Raw genomic sequence first — 24,700 nt, forward strand, 5'->3', positions numbered from 1 at the left:
CTGCTCAAGGAAGCTCTCCATGACCGCAGTTGCTCCTTGACATTAATCGTATCGACGATTCCCTTGATACTGTCGCGCAATCAAGCCCTCCCCAATCATGTCTCTAGGGTTAATTAGATACTATAAGTCCGCCAATAGTAAGCTACGGTGCTCTGACGCGGGTCTCAATAAGCAACTTACCTCATCAAGAGCCCTCAGCGGCCTTCACACGTCAGCCAGTCCGTCGATTCAAAGGGATCGGAACTCGATAAGCTAGCTAGCTAGCCATGAGCTGTCAGCCTGCCCCTATGGCGACTGCGTGCATATCGTCCCGTTATTGACCTCGGGGGGGTATAGTTGCATTGGAAGCAGTGCCAACCTTGATCGCTGGATATGCAGCCTCCCACCGCCTCCCATTCCGGTCATCAGCTCTCAACTCGCTCTCTTCCGGGAGCTACCCTGGTCGTTATCCCATTTCAGTAATAACCTCTCTCGGTGCAGCTCAACCGCGCACCTTCGCGGCCTGCCCATGCTACCCCGCTGGCGATCCGGACTTCACATAGCGTAGGACTTTGCAGTGACGTGACTACGTCGTCGTTCGCCTCGTACCATCTTTGATACCTGTGCTCTCGGGGCTCTCTCGGGTCCTGTCATCCTATTCGTCAACCCCGCAATCGCGCCGCCTGAGCCATGGAAACCCCCAGACGACTCTATATACTGCCCCTCTATCCCTCTCCTTCCTATATTAACCGCAGGTCCAAGTGACAGCTCGGGGCCACCCTGACTAAAGTTGACAAATGCACGTAGCCTTCTGGGCCGCATCTGGACACTGCTGGAGATCAATTTCCCCATCAGTCACATGGTATCGGGTTGCTCGCTCGCTGTGGCATCTCATCCCCAGAAGTGAGACCTGATTGTTTTTCCCCGCCCTTTCTGGATCGAACAGGAGATATCTTTCTTTCCCAAGGCTTGCTATGCGGCTGGGGTGGTTTCGTAATATGAGGATATATAGACAGCAAATACCCACTTAATTGTCCGGATGTCTTGTCTCGTTGCAACCAAGCACCCTTGAGACCACTCCGTGTCGATCCCTTCTCCCTCTCTCTCTCTATCTTGTCTCCAACCTTACCGAGAGTACACGGCTTCATACGCCTCGCTAGGACCACCTTTGACCCAAGCTCGGGGTTTCTTGTTTCCTCTCTTTCGTCGGTATATACATCATGCGGTCCCTCGCTGCGCGCTTAGCCGCCCCCTGCATCGCGCTTGCAGGCGCAGCTCTTGCCGGGCTGCCGTACAACGTATCCATCGCCTACCAGCAGAACGCAAAAGACTACTATCTCCAAGCATGGTACGGAGACGGCAACCTGTACGTCGGGCCGAACGTCCCTCCCAGCATCAAGACCGTCTTTGACTTTACCGGTGCGTCGTCTCTTCCAAACTCCGCTGGAAGCACTGATCCAGCAGCCCCCCTCCCCCCTTTTTTTTTCTTTTTAAAGGGGAAACAAAGGGTGGTGGAGGGGTGGTTCTTACAAACCCGTCTGACCCCTGGCATAGTTCCCAACATCCGCGCCGACCTGCTCTACGTGGAGCCCACGACGCCGGGCGCGAGGCTGCCGAACCCCACGTTCCTGGTGGTCAACAATGCGCCAGGGGCGTCGGACCCTGTCTTCTTCGCGCACAGCGCGGCGGACCTGACGGAGGATGACCGGCTGTTCTGGTTCCGCTATGGCAATGTGCTGTTCCCCATCTTGCAGGACAACAGCATCCAGAACTACTTCCACCTCGACGAGGTCCCCGGCACCCCCGGCACCTACCTCGTCCGGTGGAGGGAGGGCGTGCTAGCCGCTGTTTCGTCCAAGGACAAGACTGCCATGGTCAACGTCGAGCTGATAGCCTACACTCCGCCATCGTAATCACATCTCCCTAGCAGGGGTTCATAGAGAGGTGCTTTTATTGGGGCAGGGTAATGACGGATCTCTGGTTCAGTTTCTCACAGACACCGGCGCCCGGCTTCTACCGTGTTCATGGGGAGCGGGGTACGGGGTCGTGGCCTTTTTATCCTTGGTTGGCCAGAGTCTCCCAGATCTGTGTTTGCGGTGCTGCCGCCCGGCGATGCTCTACATCATTGCGCCCCTTAGTACGGCCAGGACAGCGTCGTGCCTCCGGGTGGTCACACCAACCTCAAGGTTGGGGGGAGATGCCGGTGTCTAGCCAGTAATTTTATTATCATCATTCCAGATGCAATAGTGTACAAGTTTTTGCCGTCGCCAGATCACCACGTGCCAGTCACTACGCCGCTGCACTTCCCAGTTTCACGGTATCATCAAAGGAGGAAAATGAATCGACGCCCTCTAACATCAACATCCGGTGGGCATCCCTTCGCGACGCCTTGAACCCTCGTGGGGTCCATGCCAAAATCAAGACTATGTACAGTAAAAGGGTGTCTTCGTTTTCCACCGAGCCGACCACCTAAGGTCGGATGACGTGACTTTCCTCGAGTTGTTCTCATCCGGTGGAAGATGTGTGCGCGAGAGGGTGGTGGATAGATGCTCAGGACAGATCCAGGCTCCAGATGGCAAGGAAAAACGCCTAGGGTGTCTCGTTGTTCCGGAGGTGAGGGCCTTCCAAGAAAGCCAATCCAGATGATTCATGAAAAGTGACGAAGGTTGAGTCGTTATGGCTGCGAAGAAAGAGGATAGCCGCGGTCCCATATCTCCATCTCGGTTGATGGCCTCGGGGCTATGCAAGAGATCGGGAAGTGGTGAGGCAGAGTCCGAGAGCAGTAGTGTGCTTCGTCGTCACAGCGAAAGTGCCGGGAATCAAATGGCTTTTCTTATGAGGTGTTTCTTCGGATGAAGTAAGCCCTGACAGAATGTTAGTCTCGGAAACGCCGGAACACTCGGGGTGATCGATCTACGTACTTGGAAGCCTCATAAGCCGACCAGCAGATTGCCGTGCTGGGCATCGTGGTTACGATACGAGGCTTGACACCCTTGAAAAAGCCCCGGAAGCCTTCTCTCTGGTACATCAGTCTGCAGCCAGCCATGAAGCCGTTGACCGAACGTAGCTCGGGGTCGGTGGCAGATCCTCGGGTCTGCAACATGGTCTTGATGACATCCATGGGGGTTGTGAGGGCGGCAGCAAAACCACCGGCGACGGCACCCGCGGTGCAATGCGTAAAGGGATCGTACGACTTGTCGGGGTTCATCGCAGTAGATATCGACTCGTACGCCAGGAACTGCAAGGCGGTGAAGGGGACCGTCATGGAGAGCGTTGTCGGATAGGACACGTAGAAGGCAGAGAGACCCTCGTTTCTGTAGACGTAGCGTGCGCAGTCCAGCATGGATCTATACATCTTGCTCGAGTTCTTGATCTGCATGCGCTGCTTGATGACTGCGAGAGAGTTAGTCACCGCCAAACAGACGACGGGGGCCGGGCAAGAGCTTACCGTCGAAGGGGTTCATAAAGGCGTCGCTGGCGATGGTCGCAGCAGCACCACTGGTAGCTGGCGCTGACGTTAGTCACAACGGTCCCCAGGCCGTGGGTACAAGGACAGCAAAACTCACCGGCAGCAAGCGGGTGGTGGACGCCTTGCTTGTTGCCGCCCATGGCGTGCTTGACTGCTTCGTAGGTCGCGAAGTACACAGCATGTGCCGGTCCTGGGAGAGTTCCGGTTAGCTCATGACCGAGTCGGGAACCAAGAGGGCGCATCGTGGAGAGTACATACCTGCTCCGACAACCACACTGGACATGCCTCGCCATAGCTTGAGGATACCCTCTCCCGACGCGATCTTGACTGTACCTTCGATCATGCCCTTGTAGGCGGCGCCCGAGTTCAGGAGTTGCATGCGCGTCTGTAAAAGAGGGGTCAGCTGGGCTGTGCTTGCGGTGAATGAGTGGCAAGGTCGAGGTCGCGTACCTTGATCGCGTCAATGGGGTACATGACGGTGTGCTCCTGAAGCAAACGTCAGCTCGCGGCTCTTTGGAGAGCGGTACTTGGATCCCAACGTACTGCTATGCCGGCAAAGGCGCCGGCGGCCATATTCTGGGCCAGAGAGAAGTTGGGCGGCAAGGCCTCATAGCTGCGTTAGGGGGCGATATCAGCACCGGGGCACCCGAATGTGAGCAGAGATACGGCGGGCACGACCTACTCGTAGTCCTCTACCGGCTCGGCATTGGGCTGGGCCATCTTGGCCACAGCTTCAGGGCCTGCGCCGAAGGGTTGGGATTGAAGCGCCAGGTTTACGTCTGCTGCGAACTCCAGGGAGTCTCGTCGCGCTGGAGAGCGGGAGATGGGCCGGGTGCCGGTGCCGGTGCCGGTGCTGGTGCTGGTGCCGGTGCCGGTGCTGGTGAAGGGGCAGAGGCTGCGATGCGAGCTTCAGACGCGAAGCTGATTTGAGACGACGAGTTGAAGGGAAAAAATTCCCCCCCGAGCGGAGCGGCGGTCGGAGAAACGGGCCAAGGCTTGGGCGTCGTCGTTCTCAGAAGGGGGCGAGTGGGCGTCAGCCAGAGCTTCCTGGAGCTTGGGGGAGGCGTGTGTCCCGGGTGCAGGGCGATTGTCGTCGAGCGTGGGCCGAAGACTGCGATACTGAGGGCCGGAGTATTGGGAAAATCTTGGACGTCGAGGACGGAGGTCAGATAACTTTTCGACCCAGCGCAACTCGGAGGTCGGTCGGCAGGGATCTGGCGCTCCCACTGCCACCACTGCCACCACTGCCAGCGACGAACCACTTCATTCGCACCGCGGGCGGGCTGGCGGGCTGGCGGGCTGCCCAGGTGGCTGTCCACCCCCATCCCAGGCTTCCCAGGCTGCCAGGCTTCCCAGCTAGCCCGCTAGCCCGCTAGCCCCTACCTAACTGACCGACTGCCCAGGTGGTGCTAACCAATTGTGGGGTTGCGTTGGCCCCAGGGATATGCACCCAGCGGCGGCCGGAAATCTCCCTTTTTTCTTCTTCTTTTCCCTCGGCCATCCTGGGAGGTCTCGAGACTACTGTATGTACGGAGCACCCGTACCAGAGCTGCAACTAGATGAAATGACCCAACTGCCGCCAAGGCCGCCCGTCCTTGCTGCCCTAGTGTCGTCGTCTTGTCGTCGTTAAACAAGTACCCCAGGCAGGGGGGCCTTTCATTTGGTACTTCTGTCAGAAACACAGAGTTAATGGATCACACTGATGTATGCGTTCTTTGTGGTGTGCGTGCATCGGCATGCTGACGGACGGTAGCAGTGCACTGTATGGATGACCTAATATCTCTTCTCCCGCTGCGGATTCGGTGTGCCTGGCGTGTTGGGCTGGCGTCGTCGAACTCGACCGGGCAGGGCTGCATCTCCTGTTCCCTCTGTCTCACCCCGAGTTATCAGCCAGCACTGTCAGCTCAATGACTATGCCGAAAGCTCTGCATACGGTATTTCCTTCGCATTGCCAACGCCAAATCTCTCGGCACTCTGCGCCTTCGTCCGCCCACTCTCTGTAATCGCCAATCCAATCCCCGGATAGGGATCCTGGATCCTGGATCCCGTGCACCGTGCAACCGTGCTGACTGTTTGGGCCCCGTCGCTTCCGGATCCACTGGCTGGCTTTTTATCAGATCAAATGTTTTCGGACTCTAATTCCTTGGCCTGCAATGCCAGCTGGTTATCTGATCCGCACTGGATCCGCATCTGATTACCCTTGGACAAGGGTCCGACGCCTGTCTCATTCCCTCAATCTGGCAAATCTGCGAGAGAGGCCCGCTATTTGCGTTTTCTGCTTCGGGTCCGCGGATTATTCTCGTGTGCCCACGGGTGAACAATCTGGTAGCACCACATGATACCCCTTTTCATGGTATTGTGCTGTCATTGAGAACTCGAGAGACTTCGTAGTCCACAGTAAAGACGATGAAATGCGGCAGTATGCCCAAATTCATGCATATGTTCGGCGCAGGCAAGCAACTCAGGAAAAGAACCAACAGCACTGCGAAGTGTCCTTCCCAACACTTGCAGGTAACAATCTTTGTTGCACCTGCAGACATAGCCACTTTTATGAGGCAGAGCACACTCGGCCGCCAACTGCACGGGGTGCGTGGCCAGCCAGATCCCGCCCAGGGAACCTCTGACAGTGTGCCCATTGTCTGCCTCCATGTGAAGCCGGTTGGTTGGTTGGTTGGTGGTCACGAATACACCCACAAGGCGTTGGCGCTGTGCGTCACCAATAGCCCAAGGCTGTAGTGAAATGTGAACCAGGCTCCAGGCCCAGGTCAAGGCATTCTAATGCCCATCTGTCGCCACGACCGACGCCTGCTCGCGAGCAAACATGACAGAAGCCGGGAACGGCTAGACCAAGAGACCAGCAGCGCGGTTGGACTGCAGTGTCATTGCCTCAGAATAGCCTGCTGGCGATGTGAGGGCTTTGGGCGGGGTTCAGCCGTCTTCTCGAGCCAATGTAAGGAGCCGCGTGTGCGGCAGTCTCTTTGGCGAGAAGCTTTCTCGTGATCATGTTCGCCGACAAAGAGACAACCAACCCATCATCCGGGGAGTGCTGCTTGGCGATGGTGTCTCTAGCAATGGCCGGGGTCAGCCTTGAGGGGGCAGTATCATTCTTTGAACACGTCTGACCACGGGTTCCTGCGGCCGTGACTTGGACTTTGCTATGAGGGCTTTCTTCGACTCGGGCGGGCACGCAGGGTCGCCTTGACGCGTTGCGCAAATGGAGGTTGACCACTCAAAAACTCGGGCGGTGGGCGAGAGCCATTTCCATGGCGGATTGGATAGCACAAAGGTTAGGTTGGATAAGCCCCATGTTGGCGTCCTATCCCATGGTAATCTGCTTGACTGTGACCATGACGATGACGGCAAACCACTCGATCAAGGCAGACGGACGTTACCCTCAAGCATCACTGCCCAGTTCGAGCCATCGGCTCTGTCGTTGTCCCAGGGCTCAGAAACAAGCGAACTCTTTCCTTGTGGGTGCGTGATCGATGTCGACCCTGCCTGTCACAGGGATACAGCGAATTGTAGTTCCCACGGTTGACACCGGATCCTATCCATGACCGGAATACTTGGAAGCACGGCTCACATTTAGGGCTCGGTTTCGATTCCAGGTTTCTCCCCATACACGTTTCTGTGGCTACCTGTGTATCAGCGTATCTCGGGTGACGTGTGTTGTGTATTGTCTAGCCGGAATCTGGGCCATATTCTGTTTGTGCCTTGGGCTTGCCGAGGTGAGCGAGTTCAGTATGCCCCCTTGAGGACATGACAACGTACGTAACAGGCTATACACTATCCGTTTCTAGTCGCAGATGTATCGATGGCCTCCTGAGCTACTCACATGTTACATCCCACGAAGATTCACAAAAAAAAAAAAAAAAAAAAAAAAAAAAAAAAAAAAAAAGTCTAGCTTGACACCGAGGTGTGCTAGTCCGGAGTACTGGGAACGGACGGCGTGTTGAATTAGGTAGATTTACCCTAATTGGTATACTAATACACCATGTTTGTATCGGTGCATTATTCACAATGTGTTCTGCTCGAGGATGGGTTTGCTCCCCCAAGCAATCACCTTATAATAGACCTCAAATGTACATCTGGCGGATCCCACACGACGTCTCTGAAACTCATCCTCTGCCTAGCTGGCACATCCATGGCCCTCCCCGAACGACCCTCCAGACTCCAACATTGCTCATTCTCAACCCGCAGCATCGCCTGCCATCTGTCACCCACCTTTATATCACCATTGTCGCTGGTGACTTCGAGCCCAATGGCCCTCCTCGCCCCCCAGCTTACGCAGGAGAAGAGAAGTTGTGCGTCTTCCACCGTGCCGGCTTGGTATATCCCCACGCCCCAGGAGGCGAGCTGCAGAGGATCGCCCGTGCCGTAGGGGGTAAAAGCATTCCCGACGTTGTTGACTCCGAGGCAAGCAGACATGGAGTAGTCCTTAATCAATGACGGCACATGCAAAGTCCCTCTAGGCCGATGATGCGGCCGATGCTGGGGACTACTGGGGTCTGGACGACCCATCATGAACAGATCGCTCGTCGGTAGGCCAACGAAGAATACTGGAAGTTTGCTGGACTTGATCCTGTCTGCGAGATTGGCCAGATCGGCAGCTGCCAGGTTGGAAAGCTGTGTACAGTGGCCGATGACGATGGTATTCGATCGGTTTGCCTTATCAGCCCACTCCTGCCTCTCCAGCGCGTCAATCACCGAGTAGGTCAGGGGCTTGGTGGTATCCGGGGCCGTGAGGTTGTAGTCCAGGTGAAAGTCAAGGTGCAGGTCATGGTGGATTGCGGTAGCTACAGCCCACTCGATGTTACGCAACGAGGCATCAACGGAGTCTTCTACATAAGGTGTCGTACCGAGAGCGCTGATGTGTGCGCTGTAATCCGCAAGCGCAGCGCTTATCATTGCTCGATTCTCCTCGCCATGCTGGGTGGAGAAAATAGGATCCTGGGCGAATGCGCAGATCTGGATTTCTACGAGATGTGAGAAATCGTCCTTCAGCTTGATTGCTGTAGTCAATGGCTGGATGCCGGTAACATGATCCAGTTCCACGAAAGCCCGAAGCGAAGTCACGCCCTGCCTGTGGCCCGTTGCCAGGAGTTGCGACCCACGGAGATAGAGGTCTTCCGCAGTATAGCGCTCTTTGGCTTTGGATGTGTTGGAGAGAGCTTCACCGAAGGAGCCAGTCCGCGGCGCCAGATCAGAGTAATCGGGATGATCTGGCGACGTCCCATGGTTGCAGGTCAAGATATAGGGCTTGTCGAGGTGTATGTGGGGATGGCAGAGAGCAGGTAACAGCAGGCTGGGGGTGGCAGCTGCGTCCGCATGTTGATGCGTGACCGGTTCCATAGTTCGTATGATACCATTTGACACCTCAAGATTCCAGGAAGCGTTATGCCCTCTGGTGGGCAATATGACGCCCTCGATCTTCATGGCCGGGGCGGGGTATTAGCAGTCGTTGGGGATCAAGCAGAATCCTTCTCGAGGTGAGATGTTAACGGAGATGATGCACAATCCTACGACTTGACACCCCCTGTAACCTCCTATGGCTCGAAGTCTGACCCAAAGTCGAGTGATTTGATTGAAATACTGGGTGTCGAGTACGGGTATAAGATGCCATCAGCCCTGAGCTGGGGTTGTAGCTGGCCAAGGTGCGCACGGCCGTATGCAGGTCATCAACTGGCTAACTTACACTACCAATATCCATATCTGGATTGCTAACTTGCCTATACGGTCTATGCGCCGATGGTTACCTTGGGTACATGGTAACCCAGACAAATATAAAGCCTCGGTCCGCATCAGTGGCATTGTGATTCCAACGCTGTTTCTCTAGTAGCTTAACTTATCTGCCGTACCTGCGAAGGCAGTAACAGTTCCGGCAACCCGTTGACATCATCGGGGGTACCCCGGAATGCGGGCGGCAACGCCCATCTAAAAATTTCGAAGTCCGATCCCGGCACTTGGCCCCCTAGCTTGAGCTTGGGGCGGATGTCACACGGAGTCATTCAGGATCCAGTTCACCACATCGGAGCCAATTAAGTCAGATCACATACTCCCCGTGTTTCGAGGGCACTCCTGTTCAAAGCCATCGCCACTGCATTACCCGGGCGCATGGTGTATCTTGGCACCCAAACTGCAGACACCCAAGGTTGAACTCACCTAACCGACTCTACCTTTTGGAGCCAACATGCCTTCTTTTGCCGTGGGAGAGTCGATTCCCGCCCATACTGCGCACGTGGGTGTTGACCCTTACAAGAGCTGCATAAGGGTGTTGAAAGCTGACATGTTCACAGGCAGTGAGCGTCTCCTTACCAACATGGAAGGCAAACGTGGGGTATGAGGAAGGGGAGAAGGCCGTGGTTGACAAGATGACCACGGGTTACCCGAGGTGAGCACCCTCCACCAAGAAAGTGGCCCGATCCATGATATTGACCGGGTACGCAGATTCTTCATCCATAAGAGCATTGAAGCTTTCGCCCAGGACATCACGGCCAAGTTCGGCAAGCCTGGTCAGCGTGCAATGTTGTTCCCAACCAGGAAGGCGGCCCAGCGGTGTACCCAGTTCATTCGCGACAAGGCATCCCAGGATGACCTGGCGCAGCTTGAAGTCTTGAACCTGGTCTTGGATTCGACGAAGAAGCACTCAGAGGCCCTTCAGTTGGTTCGGCCTGCAGTTTCGGCAGTACTGTTCCAGCAGGAGGCCTTCCCAATTGCCAAGCAATACTGGCAACACTCCGGCGATGGCGTGTCGAGCCGCCGGGCCGAGTTCTGCCATGGCCTGTTCAGGGATAGCCTTCTGGTTCTCGAGTCGTCTCCTCAGTCGCCTCGGCCTTCGTACCAGAAAATGTCTCGCGGCCCGAGACGGTACCAACGGCCCATGTCCATTGATGGCGTCAACACCTCTACATCACAAACTGGCATTGACTCGGCCAAGAATGGATCGAGCGATGAGGAGGCGGAGGCACTGGAGAGCTCACGCTTCCTTGAGGAACGATTTGGGAGAAACCTCGACATTTCTCTGGTCGAGAACGCAAAGTCGGCCGTTCGACGCCGCATTGCCGGTGTTCTCACCGAGGACATTGATTTGACTTCCACGTTCCCGTCCATGGAATCGGATGCACGTGGAGTCTCCAACTTTCGAGAAGACGACGTCTATCTCGCCCCTTGTGGCATGAACGCCATTTTCACTGCCCACCAGACGCTGCTGAAGACGCGTGAGCCCCGGAAAAGCATCAACTTTGGCTTCCCATACGTCGATACGCTGAAGATCCTTCAAAAGTTTGGGCCTGGGTGCCTGTTCTTTGGCCGAGCATCTGCGGCCGACCTGGACGACCTCGAGGCTCGATTGAAGGGCGGAGAGAGATTTCTTGGGCTTTTCTGCGAATTCCCTGGCAATCCTCTCCTGACGTGCCCAGACCTGGTTCGGATTCGTCGGTTAGCAGATGAGTATGACTTTGCCGTCGTCGTGGACGAGACTATTGGCACCTTTGTGAACGTCAACGTACTTCCGTATGCAGACATTGTCGTCAGCAGTCTCACAAAAATGTTCTCTGGCGAAAGCAATGTCATGGGTGGTGGTCTCGTCTTGAATCCCAACGGGCAGTACTACAAATCGCTCAAGGAGGTCCTCAGCCGGGAGTTCGAGGACACATACTGGGCCGAAGATGCCATTTTCTTGGAGCGAAACAGCCGAGATTTCATTACGAGAACAAGCAGGGTCAACATGAATTCAGAGTCCATCTGCGAAGTCCTCCTAGCGCACCCCAACGTAACGAACGTCTACTACCCCAAATACAGCAACACGAAGGCCAACTACGACGCTTGCAAACTGCCCAACGGTGGGTACAGCGGCCTGATCTCGTGTACGCTCAAGAATAAGGCACAGGCGATTGCATTCTTTGACGCATTGGACACGGCCAAGGGCCCAAGTCTGGGGACGAACTTCACCCTCACGTCCCCATACGTACTACTGGCGCACTACCAGGAGTTGGAGTGGGCTCGCGAACTTGGTGTTGACCCTAACTTGGTCCGTATCAGCGTCGGGTTGGAGGATCCGGAAGTACTCAAGTCGGTATTCACTGCGGCCCTCAAGGCCACAGAGGGTGTGCCAGACGATTCAAGCTAGCATGGAACCACATTGCTGTGGGAGAAAATATTGCGGTGTATGTCATTCAATAGAAGCACGAGGGAGAATGACCCAACACAAGCACACAAATGGTGCAACGGAGAAAGAATACCGGCGTAAAATGCATTGTGAACTTGAAAACTGGGGTATCATCTAACTTAAACGACTCGCTTTCTCTTGCAATCATCCCATGGGTTACATCCACTCCCACAGGATACCCCTGCGCTGACCTCTCCCGTCGTCAGTTTCCAGTCCCCTGTAGACTGCAGTCAGCTGCCATCACATAACGCAGCAAGGCCTGTCTGTGTAGTCCGGACCAAAGATCTCCTTGCCACGTTCCAGCTCGTTGGCACGGATTTTCTCTTTCACCTCCTTGGGGAAGTACTCCTTGAGGAACTCGGCATGGGCAGTGTCAAAATTTTCCGACCCAGCTTTCATGATTACGTCGCCGCGGCACAGAGGACAGAATCTCTCCCCCTTTCGCTGCATCTTGACCAGGCAGCGACTGCAGAAGACGTGCTCACAATGCAGCCGAATCGGCCAGTAGGCGATGGCGAAGCAGATTGGGCACAGGTAGTCGTCGAGTTGCGGGATCGTGGCGATGACTTCGCTGGATACCTGAGCACAAAGATCTTTGGCAATGCTCCCAGCCAGGAGCCTCTGGGAGTGGACTGCCACCGGAAAGGTCTTGGCTACCCCCAACGAGGTTCTTTTGTCGAATTCTGCCGGTGTTAACCCAAAGAGAATACGGAAACAAGAGGAGGGGGCGCTTACTTTTGAGGATCTTCCTGACGGCAATCTGATTTATCTCCTGGAACTTGAGGTTCTGCAAGAGAACGGCATTGACATTGATGAATCTATTGAAGGCCTCTCGGCTCTCTTTCAGCTTCAATCCCTGAACGAGTCTGCGCTTCAAAACTTCCTGCTGGAACCATTGGAGCTGCTTGAGTGCTTGTGCGCTACTTCGTGCACCGTGGTCACTCTCCCGGGTCGAAAAGAAGACCCTTGCATCGAGGTATAGTTCGAATATGTCCCGCCACTTTGTCAGATCGTCTTTCGCCTTCTTGCCGGCGGAGGGCTTCGTAGCCTTGGAGATTTCTTGGCCCAGGGCGACGACGTCCCTCTTCATCCGCTGCTGCTCCTCGTCTTGGAGCACATCCAGGTTGGACACATCTGTCTGCAGAATATCGAAGAACTCCCCATCGAACACCAACGGGACCTCGATTTTCTGGACAGAAGAGAAATGACTGACAGATTCCGGTGCCTGGATGCGACCCGACTTCTCGTGGAAGTTGTCCTGGCTGGGGGCGGCAAGGTCCGAGGGCGCACCCTCCTCGGCCGAGGACGCGTTGGAAAACGTAGGCGAGCCGCTAGATCCCCTAGAGGCAATCTTGCCCAGAAAGTCCCTGGTTGCTGGTGAAAGGGTTGCATCGACGGCGACGCCGTCCTCGAGGTGGACGAAGACAGTCAGCCTCGGCCTCAAGTGCCGCGTCTTACTAGGCTCCTCGTCCAAAAGGTATAGGAAACCATGCTGACTCTCAGAGGCGGCGCTAGCGGAGGACTGGGCGGCAGCGAGCTGGGCCAGAGTGTCCTTGTCGAGGCCTAGCTCCTGTAACTCATTGGTGACCCTCTTCAGGCATTTCTTGAGTTGGCCGTAGGGAATGGCCGAGTCGACCCATTTCTGTGGGAAGCCTGCGATGGACGGACGGGTCAGCGGGGAGAATGTTCCGTGACTATGGGGCGACCATCCATGGGCAAATCACCTTCTTGTTGAAGCTGCTTCTTGAACTCTTGTGCGAATTTCATGCCGTCTCTCCCAGACAGACCACGCCCCGGATGAACGTGGGCAGAAATCTCGTGTTGCGTCCCGCTGCCTGTCTATCCGAGTCTTCACCGATGGGCCGATGTCACGAACAAATCACACATTGGCAGGATGGCGGGGCCATCCAAACGAGCTATATGTGTCTGCAGAATGAGGAATAAGAAGAGACGAGGGGCGACGGACTAGTCGAGGCAATGAGAGCGTGGTATCACGAACGGTCCGTGTTTCTGAAGGAAAAAGAAACACGCCAGCATGAACGAGTTATGAGTCTTGATGAACGCCAAAGGGCCCGCGCTCTTCGGAGTAACTCAGGCCAGTAAGATCAGAGATCGGGTTCCCCATGGCGCACGCAGCGTAGACGGGGGCGAGTCTAGATTTTATTCAGAAGGCGACGAACCCTGGTCTAGCCGGTGCTGCTACACCCTAGTACAGATCCATGGATCGGGTCGGGCATTTCTGACAGAAAGGAACCGGCGGCTTGGGGCCAATCAAGTCGTGGTATGCTACCGCGCCCAGCTCAGCTGCGTGATGGAGCACGCGACCACCTGCCAAACGTCGTCTTCCTTGCTTGCAGATGTAGGTTCCGACCTGTCTTCGCCCTTTGGCCGGTCGTATCCGTTTTCAGAGTGTCGGTGCCCGTCTGTTGTTACCGTCCTGATGGTGATATCAATCGCTGTCCAGCAGAGGCCAGAACTGGAAGCGTCTGTCGCCAACTTTTTAGCCCGGCCCTCCCTAGGTGGGCACCGGTCGCAGACTGCGGATGGGTGGTGAGGTTTCGAAGACGGGGCCATCAATCACAGCACCCGCAGCCGGCCACGTGCAAGCCAGCAGGTTATCCACGGCACCACGGCGGCATGGGCTGCTGTTGTTAGCATCAGGCAAAAAGCTGACTCCGTTGCCCTAGCGTTCCGAGACGGAAGCAAATAGGGGACAGGAACCGGTCCAGTCTGCGGTTTGTCATCTCAAATCTCTTCGTCCAACACCCGCTGGTTGCTAGTGCACGACGGAGCTTCTAACAGCTCATGCTATTCGTTACTTCAAAGAGGTGTCTGTTGCACGGATCGAACGCTGGAGCAGCTGTCTACACACACAATGGGCAAGCCATGAAGCCATGCGTAGTTCCACACTGGTCTGGAGTCGTGTCTGTCAGCCCAGGGCACACAGCATGTAGGTATAACTTGCGAATCCCTTTTTTCCAAGGGCGACTTCATCAGCACCTAGAGTTCCATGCCACGACTGTACCTTAGCCGCGGAAGGGACATGGGATATCTCTGCCCCCCCCCTCCCACCCCCCAGCCAGCGTCTAAAAGCAAGACACAGACATATTCCAGCAGACAAATACTTTGATGAGTACCTGAAAGGGTTCGTTCCCGGACCGGCCCGCCAGTGCAACGGCCAGAGTCCATTCTTCCCGGTCGAAAGCCAGATAGATGGTACCTACAGTAAGTTACTGTATAGATAGTAGACCTCAGCCCTGCTCGCCAAGCCGCCCCCCCCCCTTCGGTCCAGTGTGGAAGGTCCCCCCTGTTATGTGTCATTCGCCGAGTTCCAGGTTGGCGGGGTGGCTTATGGTGGGGGGTGGGGTATAGATTTTCCCCCCAACCTGGGAAACAACCGAAAAGAAATGTTGATTCATACCTTATGTAGGCATATATATAGCAGGAACACTGCCCAAACCCGCAACCCGAACTCCCGGCAGCCAGACAAGCGCCCAGCCCAGCCTCAGGTCGGATCCGGTCCTGGTCGAGGCAGCGCAAGGGTAGCTACATATAGCCAGACGGCAACAACAGCGGCTGGGCGCCATGGGTGCCGAACAGTCCACCAACCGTGGGCCGAACCAGAACGACGCGCCCAAGAAAGCTGACTACTACGAGCTTCTCGGCATAGAGCGGCAGGCCACCGATGATGAGTACGTCCTCCCAGCCCGCCTCCCGCCTCCCGCCTCCCGCCTCCCGCCTCCCGCCACCCGCTTGTGACTGGCTGACATCACCCTGCCCCTGCCGTACAGGATCAAGAAAGCATACCGCAGGAAGGCCCTCGAGCTTCACCCCGACCGCAACTATGGCGACGTCGAGAACGCGACCAGGAAGTTCGCCGAGGTCCAGGCCGCCTACGAGGTGCTCTCGGACGCCCAGGAGCGCGCCTGGTACGACTCCCACCGCGAGGCCATCCTGCGCGGCGACGACCCCAACGAGGACCACGGCCCGGCCGAGTACTACAACGTCCGCATGACCAATGCCAGCGAGCTCTTCACCCTCATCGGCCGCTTCAACTCGACCGTGCCCTTCACCGACGCCCCCAACGGCTTCTTCGGCATCCTGCAGGAGACTTTCGACTCGCTGGCCCAGCAGGAGATCGCCGCCTGCGACTGGGACGGCCAGCCCATCGTCGAGTACCCCTCGTTCGGCTCCGCCACCGACGACTACGACAGGGTCGCGAAGCCCTTCTACGCCGCCTGGGCCAACTTTGCCACCAAGAAGAGCTTTGCCTGGGAGGACAAGTGGCGCCTGTCCGACGCCCCGGACCGCCGGGTGCGCCGCCTCATGGAGAAGGAGAACAAGCAGCTGCGCGAGGAGGCTAGGCGCGAGTTCAACGACGCCGTGCGGTCCCTGGTCGCCTTTGTGCGCAAGCGTGACCCGCGCTACGTGCCCAACACGCAGTCCGAGGCAGAGCGCCAGAAGATCCTCCGGGATGCCGCGGCCGCACAGGCGGCCCGGTCCCGCGCTGCCCACCAGAAGATGATGGAGGAATACGTCGTCCCGGAGTGGGCGCAGTCCCGCGGCGATGACCAGGGGCTCGAGGGCGAGTTCTCCGAGACGGAAGAAGAGTCCGAGGTTGAGGTTCTAGAGTGTGTCGTCTGCAACAAGACTTTCAAGACCGAGAAGCAGTACGAGGCCCACGAGAAGAGCAAGAAGCACGTCAAGGCGGTGCAGCAGCTCAAGCGCCAGATGAAGAAGGAGAACGCCGGCCTCGACCTCGAAGAATCATCGGCCCCAGATACCCCTGCAGCCCCTGCATCGGAGGCAGAAGGCGAGAGTCCGGAAGTGCTGGACACACTGGAGAATGATGTAGCTACGGACGCTCGCTCCGATGCCGGGGCCGAGCTCGAGCCCGAGGACGTGGATGCTACCGACGCAAAGATAGCAAAGGCTGACTCCGGGGAAGAAAGCGATGATGACGATTATGCCCCTCGGTCGGCCGTCGAGGAGCGCCTGATGGCCGAAAGGCCGAATCCTCTACAGGTGGGAGTGAATGACGACCTCGACGGGCTCTCAAGCCAGGCCGATGATCTGTCGCTCGACAACGGCGCCGCCGCCGCCGCAGCGAAAAAGATCGGGAAGGCAAAGGCAAAGCGGGAGAAGAAGGCGGCCAAGCAAGCCGAGTTGGAGCAACAGGGGGCACCGGTACGTAGCATGGCATATCCTGACCACAGGCATCAACAGTCCCTTTTTCTGACATTGGAGACAGATCAGCTGTGCCGTCTGCAGCGAGCCTTTTGACTCGAAAACCAAGCTGTTTGGTCATCTCAAGTCCAACCCCGGGCACGCAGCCCCGGTGAGCCACACGAAGGGCAAGTCTGCCAAGGCGGGCAAGAAGAAACGGTAACGGCCTATCAGCCTTCTTTCCCTCTGGAAGAAGACGAGTATTGAAGGCCCCGAACGTGGCAAGTCACTCAAGTCACTCCACCATGATTGGCCTTTACAATGCGAAACTCATGGCTAAAGCCGCGTTGCGTGTTAATTCCGCGCCACCGGAAGGCCAGATCTGACCACCCAGAGGGAGACGAGGAGTAAATGTCAATCGTATGCGGATTTCGGCATCCAGCTGAGGGTTCACAATGATATCTACATGATCCTGAATCGGTCCGTACCTCGAGACCCCTGGCCCCTCCCCCAAACGCCAATGCACCCTTGAATGGTATACGCCAAAAAGAAAAAGGACAAATCCCACCAAACATGCACCGAGGCCCGATTGTTACTCGTCAAGGACGGTGTCACCGTCATCCTCATCGTCACTCATCGCTTCCACCTGGTCCAAGAAGCTGCTGCCCTGAGCCTCGCATTGGGCTACGGGGTCGTGATCCGAGACGTGGATGATGGACTTGCCCTGGACGTGCTTTACGCTCCGTCTCCACTCTTCCCAGTCGTCCATATCGCGAATCAGAAAGCCGATCAGCATGCTGGGGTCCATCTCCTTGACGTGGAGGCGCCGCAGCTTACGAGTATGGCACGAGTCCACCTCGTCTGGGGTGTACTCCATCACATCCTCATGATACGGTAGAGCCGGTCGGGTAAAGTGTGGGTCAAGGTAGAAGAAGTGCAACCCCTGGACGCCGATGAAGTAGTGTGATGATGAGGGCCGGCCACTAGAGCGGTTGTTCAGCATCGTAGGCATAGAAAACATAGAATCATAGAGGAAGAAGGGTGAAGACTCACCCCGCAATACCAATAGACTGCGGCATCTGCAAAGATGCAACGAGGGCCTCCCAGTAGACCGGCGTGATCTTGTCGATGCCCAGCCTCGTGCTCACCAAGATGACGGTTGGTTGGAAGTCTTTCCCGTCGGGCCTGGCGATCTTCATGAAGTTGTCCTCGTACACGTCGGGCCCATCTCCGGTCGAGTATACTCGCAAATTTGATTCGTTCTTGTTCGTCAAAGCCCTGGGAGCAACTCGTTTAAGTCACCAGCAACGAGACCAGTATAGCAGAAGAGATGGATGGATGGATGGATGGAATTATGGCCTCCAACTTACTGTATGCACCGGGCCGTGGCAGAGGGCCCGAACCACTCGCCGGGGTACTTGCCGCAAGCTGTTGCGCCGTGCTGGACAAACTTGTGAATCGAATAGGGGGCCCTAGGGTCGTCTGCGAACATGGCGAGCAGTTTCTTCTCCTCCACCTCCTGCGTCCTCCTGCGCCAGCCTGGACGGGGCGCGCTGTCAGCAGGTCATGCGGGACGGGCCGTCGGCTCGGTGGGACTACATACCTCTCCCCAGCCGTTGCATGAGCATGGCGTTGGCCAGCAGACTCTGGCCGGATCGTATCATGCATCCCCAGCCGCTATCCGAGGCGAAGCCCGGCTGGTCTGACAGCTGGGTCTTGAGCCGCATGGAGAAGGACAGGGAGGCCAGGGCCTTGGGGTCCTGTGACTTGGGAATGGGCTCGAACTCGGAGCGGTATGTCATCCATATGCGCGACTCAAAGTCGTCGAGGAAGGCAGGGGGCCAGCCGCCGTCCTTGGGGGCCTCCTCGTAGGCCAGCGACGAATCGAAGCTGCTCGATATCGAGTCGGGCGGCGTCTCGGGTAGTCTGGCGGGCGCGGGCGTCGTGGTTGCGGGCCCGTCCGTGGTCGGGGAAGATGTGTCTGTGGCTGAGGAGGCGGGAGTCGGAACTGTTGTCTTGGCCGTGCTTGTTCGGTCGACTCGGGAACTGGAAGGGGTGCTGAGTCTGTAGGAGGAGCCCAGGCACCAGACGGGCTGGTCTCGGACCATGTCGTTGGTGGGTTCGGGGTCCCAGATCATCTGGAGAACCCGGCGGCCTATGTCGAGGGTAGAATCCATTGTTGTCGGGAGGTTTGTCGGTGCTCGAGTCTCGCGGGGGGCGGGGGATGGAGGGCGGGAGGGTCGAGAGGTGGTTCTAGGTGCCAACCAGCAGACAGCCAGGCCAGGCCCAGCAAGCCGACGAGAGATTCGGGGGGTAAGCTCGGGGGGGCGCGGGACTGGAGATGATCAAGGGCAAGGCATGGGCGGATGCTCTGCGGGCAAGCTACCGATCAAGAGGAGCAAGGAGTGAGTTGGCTACGGTCGATAAGAGCCGGCTGCTGGGGAGGTCAAGAGGATGATGGGATGCCCAGGGAGGAAAGTCAGAAATGCGTGCTGTTCGATCTAGTCCGGGGCCAGTCATCTGGTTTGCTCGGCGGCCGGCAGGTGAGGGCGATGCCTTGTGACGCCAGACGTCCAGCACCAAAGCCAAGGGCCAGGGTACGGGGCACCATAGTCACCGTCAAGCAATCCCTGGATAACGTGAGAGGCGACGTACTGCACGTAGCCCGTAGCTTGAGGCCGGGCTAAGCTGGTTTGAGCATGTGTTATCCTTTCGGTTATCCTTTCATCAGCTGTCTTTGTTGCTTGAAGTAGTATAGCGCTTGGGCTTCACTACATGCTATGCGGTGCGGTACTCTGCGCGAGCTGCCCAGGTGCAACGCAACAGTGATGATGCACAACTCGGTGGCTGCTTATCGGTATCGGAAGGAGTCTACAGCAGGTACTTGCATACCTAACTTACTTGGGTACCTAACTCGGGTAAATCCTACCATGGATGGCATGGTAACTCAGCGGGGTTTCGTGGCGCGCCTTGGCTGCTTGGAAGCCTGGAGACGGAGGACGAGTAACTCACTACCTAGGTACTGAGTACGGACGGGTTGAGGGACTCGGGCAACGGGGGAGTCTGTGTCATCGGTGGTTGGGTGGGCCTTTTGCCCCTCAGAGGCTCCCGCAGGGGGACCCAGGGGCCCAGGGACCCCTCCTAAATCCACAGGCAACATGCATCACCATCCACTCCTATTGGATGTATGCGTTTTCGTAGGGCGAGGCCCGACCGATGATGAGTCCTGCGTTATCGATAAAGCTACAGAACAACGACTCAGAGTCAGACCCGGGCGTGCACACTCGCCGTCGATATCGTTTCTTTTTTTCACGTTGGGGGCCCCTCTTGCCTGATCCAAGACAACTGAACCGAGAATAGAAAGAGAGAGAGAGGGAGAGAGAGAGAGAGAGAGAGAGAGAGAGACAGAAGAACCCAGCACCTGCGGAATTTGCCCGGCACAATCAACTCAAGAGCAAGCAGAGATCCACGCTGGTCCTGCTGGCTTCTGGCTAGGATCCGCATCTCCTCCGCCCGCCGCCTCTTGAGACTTGATCTAGGTCACCGCTGGGACAATCATCAGTCCCGTCTTGGGTACATCCTACAGTAAATCCCTGGTGACGCCAAGCCTGCACTGCAGCCTTCCAACCTGGTTTCCTCTACCGGCCGCAAAACCATGATCAGTTTGGTGGAGTCTCGATTGCATACTCTTTCAGACAAAGGCCGTCTTTCACCCTAGCATAGTCACGGTGATTTGGGGGATTCCATTTCTACTTGAACCACAAGCTCACCATGGCACGAAAGAACACACCCAAAGGGAAGCGTGGCGGGGGGCCGCCTGCCGGTCGCTCTCGAGGCGGAGGAGGAAGAGGACGAGGAGGCGGACGAGGTGGTGGCGGCGTCGGCGGCCCAAATGCCGGGCTCGATATCCTAGCCTCTTTCCGTCCCATCTCTCCCTTCTTGAGGTCGGGAGCCCCTGGTACAGTATCCCGCGGCCGTCCTACATACTCTTGGCGCTAAACTTCACTCTTCAGGTCACTCTCTCGCTGATGAGGCGAGAAATACCTCCAAGCGGCCTCGCGCCTTTGGCAATTTGGATGGCAGGCTGCGACACAAGCCCGTGACCTTTGTCAGCGCTGGTCTGATGCATCCTCTGAAGGAGCTGGAGGTCCAGCCAGAGGCAACGGAAAACGAGCCGGTCAAACCAGCACCGGTGCCCGCGGAGGAGGAGGTCGTGGTCGATCCCGAGGCTGTCCCTCCTGAGGCCACTCACGTACCCGCGGAGGAGGAAATGCCTGCGGCTGTACAAGTGACAGAGCCACCCGCCTCAGCAGCCCAGCCATTTGTCGTGGACACAGCTGGAGACAAGGCACTACGGCCTGGGAAGCAGCAGCCCGTTATTGTCCCTGATCACGACTCGGACATGGAGAGCGACTCAAGCGACGAGGTCATCCTATTCAAGGGTCGCGACCCTGCTCTGCGGCAGGCAGTACAGTCACAGTCGCAGTCCAGAGCACCGTCCACCCCTGGGAATTATACCGATTCGATACAGCTTCGCGAAATGGATGTGGAGATCAAGGTAGTTGAGAAGAGTATCGAGCTTGAGCAGCGGCCTGTCGTAGAGGAGTCGATGCATCGACCGAGTGAGCGACTGTTAGCCGAGGAGGCAACCGCCGCTGCTGATATGGCCACGCCTCGAGACAACGAGCCTTCCCGCTTGGATGTGCTCTTGGATAACACCCACTCAGATGAAGAGGCTGCACTTATTGCCGACTACATCGCAAACATGGACAGCGACGAGGCAGGTGAGGATGGGGACGAGTCAGACAACCACCCGGGGCTCGGCTCACATGCCTTCCATCTGCTCAGAGATATTGGGGGCACCGATAGCGACGCTGTTCCCGAGGACAGTTCAGAAGACGAGAGCGGCGAAGAGAAGTCGGACGAAGGGGAAGACGAGGAACCCGAATCGGCTGAAGCCCAACGACGCCGAATGGAGCTCGAGGACGAACGTATGGCACGTCTGCTAGCAAAACAGCAGGAGCTCGGCTTTGGCGGCGACGACCTCATGTTGTACGACGACGTGGGCGAGGATGACGACCAGGGCGAGTGGCAGATAGCCCCGAGGGCGACGCCCCGTCGCAAGAAGAAGGGGGCGTCCAAGAAGGCCAAGATCGTGCAAAAGAAGGGCCAATACCCAAGCGCGACCGCCATGGCCGAGGCCTTCGATGACTTGGACCTCATGGACTGGCACCGGGCCGCGCTCGACACTTTCAACCAGGCCGCCAAGCGTGCATCTACATTCACGCATGACGATTCTGACCTGGAGGAAGCAATGAACTTATCTTTCCAGAAGGACCGCCTCAAAAAGGCCGAGAAAAAGAAGCAGCGGGAGGCCCTTCGCGCTCAGGGACTGCTTGGAAAGAACGTCAATCCTAATGACCTTCGTGTCAAGTACCCGGTAGGAATGTCCAAGGACGACATGGCGTTCGAGCTGGAACAGTTCCTCGTTGGCACAGTCGAACAGTTAGTAATCCCGCCCCTCTGGCTGCGTCACGGCTTCAGATTGCCGTCCCTTACTTGTCGTTGTGGCCCCCGTGCTGACGTGCTCCCGCAGGATTGCCTTCCCACCGCTTGACAAACATGCGCGCAAGCTGCTTCACACTGTCGCAAGCCACCTCAAAATCAAGTCGCAGTCCTCTGGTTCTGGCGATAGCCGACATCCGGTCCTGTTCCGCACCGCACGCACCGTCTCCTACGACGAAGGGCAACTCGACGCCATCGTCAACCGCGTCCTCAAGCGATCCTTCTTCACGCGTGTCGACGTCGACACCGAGACGGCCAAGGCATACCGGTCTGGCCCGCGCAAGAGCAGCAACCTGCCCCGAGCCCACAATGCTATCAGCTACCGTGAAGGCGAGGTCGTGGGCCACCATGCCTCTGAGCTCTCGTCGGAGAACAAGGGCCGGCTCCTGCTCGAGAAGATGGGTTGGACCAAGGGCCAGGCGCTGGGGACGGAGGAGAACAAGGGTATTATGGTGCCTGTCGCCCATGTGATGAAGAGGAGCAAGGTTGGCCTGGGCGACGTGAAGTAGGCCACCACACCACTGCTACCCAAGTCTTCTCCCTCGTGCGCTGTCTGTCTAGCAGTGCGGTTGTAGTACAAGGCAGGGGATTGAGCTCCCTCTCCATCCTGCAGGCGACGGATCCGGGCATGGCAGGAGCATAGATCACAAGAGTTGGCATAGGGCGATGAGTGTACATTTATTTGCAATTGCATTTTACTCGCTGCAGCGACTGCTATGTACCGCGGTCGCCCCTCCATAGGAGACTCGTAGAATATGCAGGCATAAGAGCCACACGGACAAAGCGTTTTGCTTTTTGCTAGCATCGACGACCAGATCCCAGCGGCCGCGTCCACTTTGCACGCGCTCAAGAGGAAAACGACCAGGGCCAATACTATCAAGTCTCGCCTACCGCTGCCCGCTTCGCCCTGGTTTGGGGTATGACCATCTTGGATATTCCTATCCTCGTTCCACGCGCGAATTGAGAGGCTCCTCTCAACGATCTCGCCGTTTTGTTGACGGCGAAACTCGCACCCGCGATTCCCAATCCCACCGCTCCGAAATGCGGGTCGAATAGTCGCGGAAGACAGGGTACCGGGCGAGCGACTTGGGCCCGCGGTTAGATGAAGAGTTAGCAAGGCGACGAGGGCGTGGGAAACGCTACCCTGTATTGCTTTGAGTAGACGGGCTGAATCACACGTTGCAAGAGAAGAGAGGCAGATTAGGTTGTTTTTGTTCATGTTCAGGTGTCATTTCCGAAAACCTATCGGCAAAATGTATAGTACAACCGCGAACCCCAGACCGTGTTGTGCAGAGACAGACAATTGCCCCCTAAAATCAGAAACCATTCCGTAACGCATTATTGAGACTCCAATATCAAGGAGATCCGCATCGGCAATGTGCAGTGGCCAAGCCTCATCATGATGCCAAAGCAAGCCAGAAAGGATCCCATGCCCAAAAGAAACCATGCCACAACCCCGCGCAAACTAACCGAGCACTTATTTCGTGGACGAAGAGTACTTGGTGACGGCCTTGGTACCCTCCGACACGGCGTGCTTGGCCAGCTCACCGGGCAGGATGAGGCGGACCGAGGTCTGGATCTCGCGGGAGGAGATGGTGGACTTCTTGTTGTAGGCAGCGAGCTTGGAAGCCTCAGTGGCGACGCGCTCAAAGATGTCTAGACGCGGGGGTGGATATTAGACACTGGCTCATGGAGCGAGGGAGTGGGAGGACGAAGCAGGCGCGACTTACCGTTGACGAAGGAGTTCAGGATGGACATGGCACGGTTGGAGATACCGGTGTCAGGGTGGACCTGCTTGAGGACTAGATAAGGCAAGAAGGGTCAGCCACAGTTGTTTTCCCCCCCATTCGCGAGAAAGAGACGCGTCTGATCTCGCTTGGCGGTGCAGGAGGAATGAACTCACCCTTGTAGATGTAGCTGGAGTAGGTCTCCTTTCGTGCCTTGGTGCGCTTCTTCTTGTCACCGGTGGCGGCGGTCTTCTTGCCGGCATCCTTCTTCTCGGGAGCCTTGGAGGCAGTAGCCGGGGCCTTGGAGGCGGGCTTCTTGTCAGCGGCCTTGGGGGGCATTTTGAAAGATTGGGATTTGAAGGGTTTGGGGTGTGGGTTGAAAAAGGCGGATGGATGAGATCGGAGAGATCTGATTGATGTTTGCGTGGATAGCGGTTGTGGATGGAGAGAATGAAGTCGGGAGTTGATGAGGTGAAGATGGACAGTGGGTGGTGAGGTCCTTTTGTAGCTGGACGCGGCAGACGCTAGCGCCGTTTACTGATTTGACACCTCGATTTGCGGGCGGCGCGACTGCTGAGGCACGCCCCCAAAATCAGTACGGGACGGGGAGGGGAGGGGGGGGGGCCT

General features: G+C 57.0%; 9 protein-coding genes across 9 annotated transcripts; 4 read left to right on the forward strand and 5 right to left on the reverse strand.

The window, feature by feature from the left end:
• Window positions 1-1,199: 1,199 nt before the first annotated feature.
• JN550_013219 (uncharacterized protein) lies at window positions 1,200-1,892 on the forward strand (the record flags this gene model as incomplete). The annotated part of the gene is made up of 2 exons (XM_049311782.1): window positions 1,200-1,398; window positions 1,534-1,892. 2 exons carry the CDS (start codon window positions 1,200-1,202, stop codon window positions 1,890-1,892), a joined length of 558 nt encoding a protein of 185 aa, XP_049164819.1.
• Window positions 1,893-2,812: 920 nt separating this feature from the next.
• Window positions 2,813-4,168, reverse strand: JN550_013220 (uncharacterized protein; the record flags this gene model as incomplete). The annotated part of the gene is made up of 8 exons (XM_049311783.1): window positions 2,813-2,843; window positions 2,901-3,372; window positions 3,428-3,484; window positions 3,546-3,638; window positions 3,707-3,833; window positions 3,899-3,934; window positions 3,992-4,061; window positions 4,131-4,168. The coding sequence occupies 8 exons, from the start codon at window positions 4,166-4,168 to the stop codon at window positions 2,813-2,815; spliced, it is 924 nt and encodes a 307-aa protein (XP_049164820.1).
• Window positions 4,169-7,507: 3,339 nt separating this feature from the next.
• JN550_013221 (uncharacterized protein) lies at window positions 7,508-8,884 on the reverse strand (the record flags this gene model as incomplete). Its single annotated transcript, XM_049311784.1, has 1 exon — window positions 7,508-8,884. The coding sequence occupies one exon, from the start codon at window positions 8,882-8,884 to the stop codon at window positions 7,508-7,510; it is 1,377 nt and encodes a 458-aa protein (XP_049164821.1).
• A 754-nt stretch (window positions 8,885-9,638) lies between these two features.
• Window positions 9,639-11,576, forward strand: JN550_013222 (uncharacterized protein; the record flags this gene model as incomplete). Its single annotated transcript, XM_049311785.1, has 3 exons — window positions 9,639-9,686; window positions 9,745-9,839; window positions 9,896-11,576. 3 exons carry the CDS (start codon window positions 9,639-9,641, stop codon window positions 11,574-11,576), a joined length of 1,824 nt encoding a protein of 607 aa, XP_049164822.1.
• A 279-nt stretch (window positions 11,577-11,855) lies between these two features.
• Window positions 11,856-13,382, reverse strand: JN550_013223 (uncharacterized protein; the record flags this gene model as incomplete). Its single annotated transcript, XM_049311786.1, has 3 exons — window positions 11,856-12,298; window positions 12,351-13,268; window positions 13,340-13,382. The coding sequence occupies 3 exons, from the start codon at window positions 13,380-13,382 to the stop codon at window positions 11,856-11,858; spliced, it is 1,404 nt and encodes a 467-aa protein (XP_049164823.1).
• Window positions 13,383-15,200: 1,818 nt separating this feature from the next.
• On the forward strand, window positions 15,201-17,004 carry JN550_013224 (uncharacterized protein; the record flags this gene model as incomplete). The annotated part of the gene is made up of 3 exons (XM_049311787.1): window positions 15,201-15,307; window positions 15,407-16,802; window positions 16,867-17,004. 3 exons carry the CDS (start codon window positions 15,201-15,203, stop codon window positions 17,002-17,004), a joined length of 1,641 nt encoding a protein of 546 aa, XP_049164824.1.
• A 369-nt stretch (window positions 17,005-17,373) lies between these two features.
• JN550_013225 (uncharacterized protein) lies at window positions 17,374-18,958 on the reverse strand (the record flags this gene model as incomplete). Its single annotated transcript, XM_049311788.1, has 4 exons — window positions 17,374-17,764; window positions 17,835-18,059; window positions 18,152-18,320; window positions 18,385-18,958. The coding sequence occupies 4 exons, from the start codon at window positions 18,956-18,958 to the stop codon at window positions 17,374-17,376; spliced, it is 1,359 nt and encodes a 452-aa protein (XP_049164825.1).
• Window positions 18,959-20,552: 1,594 nt separating this feature from the next.
• JN550_013226 (uncharacterized protein) lies at window positions 20,553-22,855 on the forward strand (the record flags this gene model as incomplete). Its single annotated transcript, XM_049311789.1, has 3 exons — window positions 20,553-20,739; window positions 20,795-22,286; window positions 22,378-22,855. 3 exons carry the CDS (start codon window positions 20,553-20,555, stop codon window positions 22,853-22,855), a joined length of 2,157 nt encoding a protein of 718 aa, XP_049164826.1.
• Window positions 22,856-23,823: 968 nt separating this feature from the next.
• JN550_013227 (uncharacterized protein) lies at window positions 23,824-24,412 on the reverse strand (the record flags this gene model as incomplete). The annotated part of the gene is made up of 3 exons (XM_049311790.1): window positions 23,824-24,002; window positions 24,077-24,148; window positions 24,250-24,412. 3 exons carry the CDS (start codon window positions 24,410-24,412, stop codon window positions 23,824-23,826), a joined length of 414 nt encoding a protein of 137 aa, XP_049164827.1.
• Window positions 24,413-24,700: the final 288 nt, after the last annotated feature.

Source organism: Neoarthrinium moseri (assembly GCF_022829205.1).
Source record: "Neoarthrinium moseri strain CBS 164.80 chromosome Unknown scaffold107_Wmoseri_CBS_16480, whole genome shotgun sequence".
Lineage (NCBI taxonomy): Eukaryota > Fungi > Ascomycota > Sordariomycetes > Amphisphaeriales > Apiosporaceae > Neoarthrinium > Neoarthrinium moseri.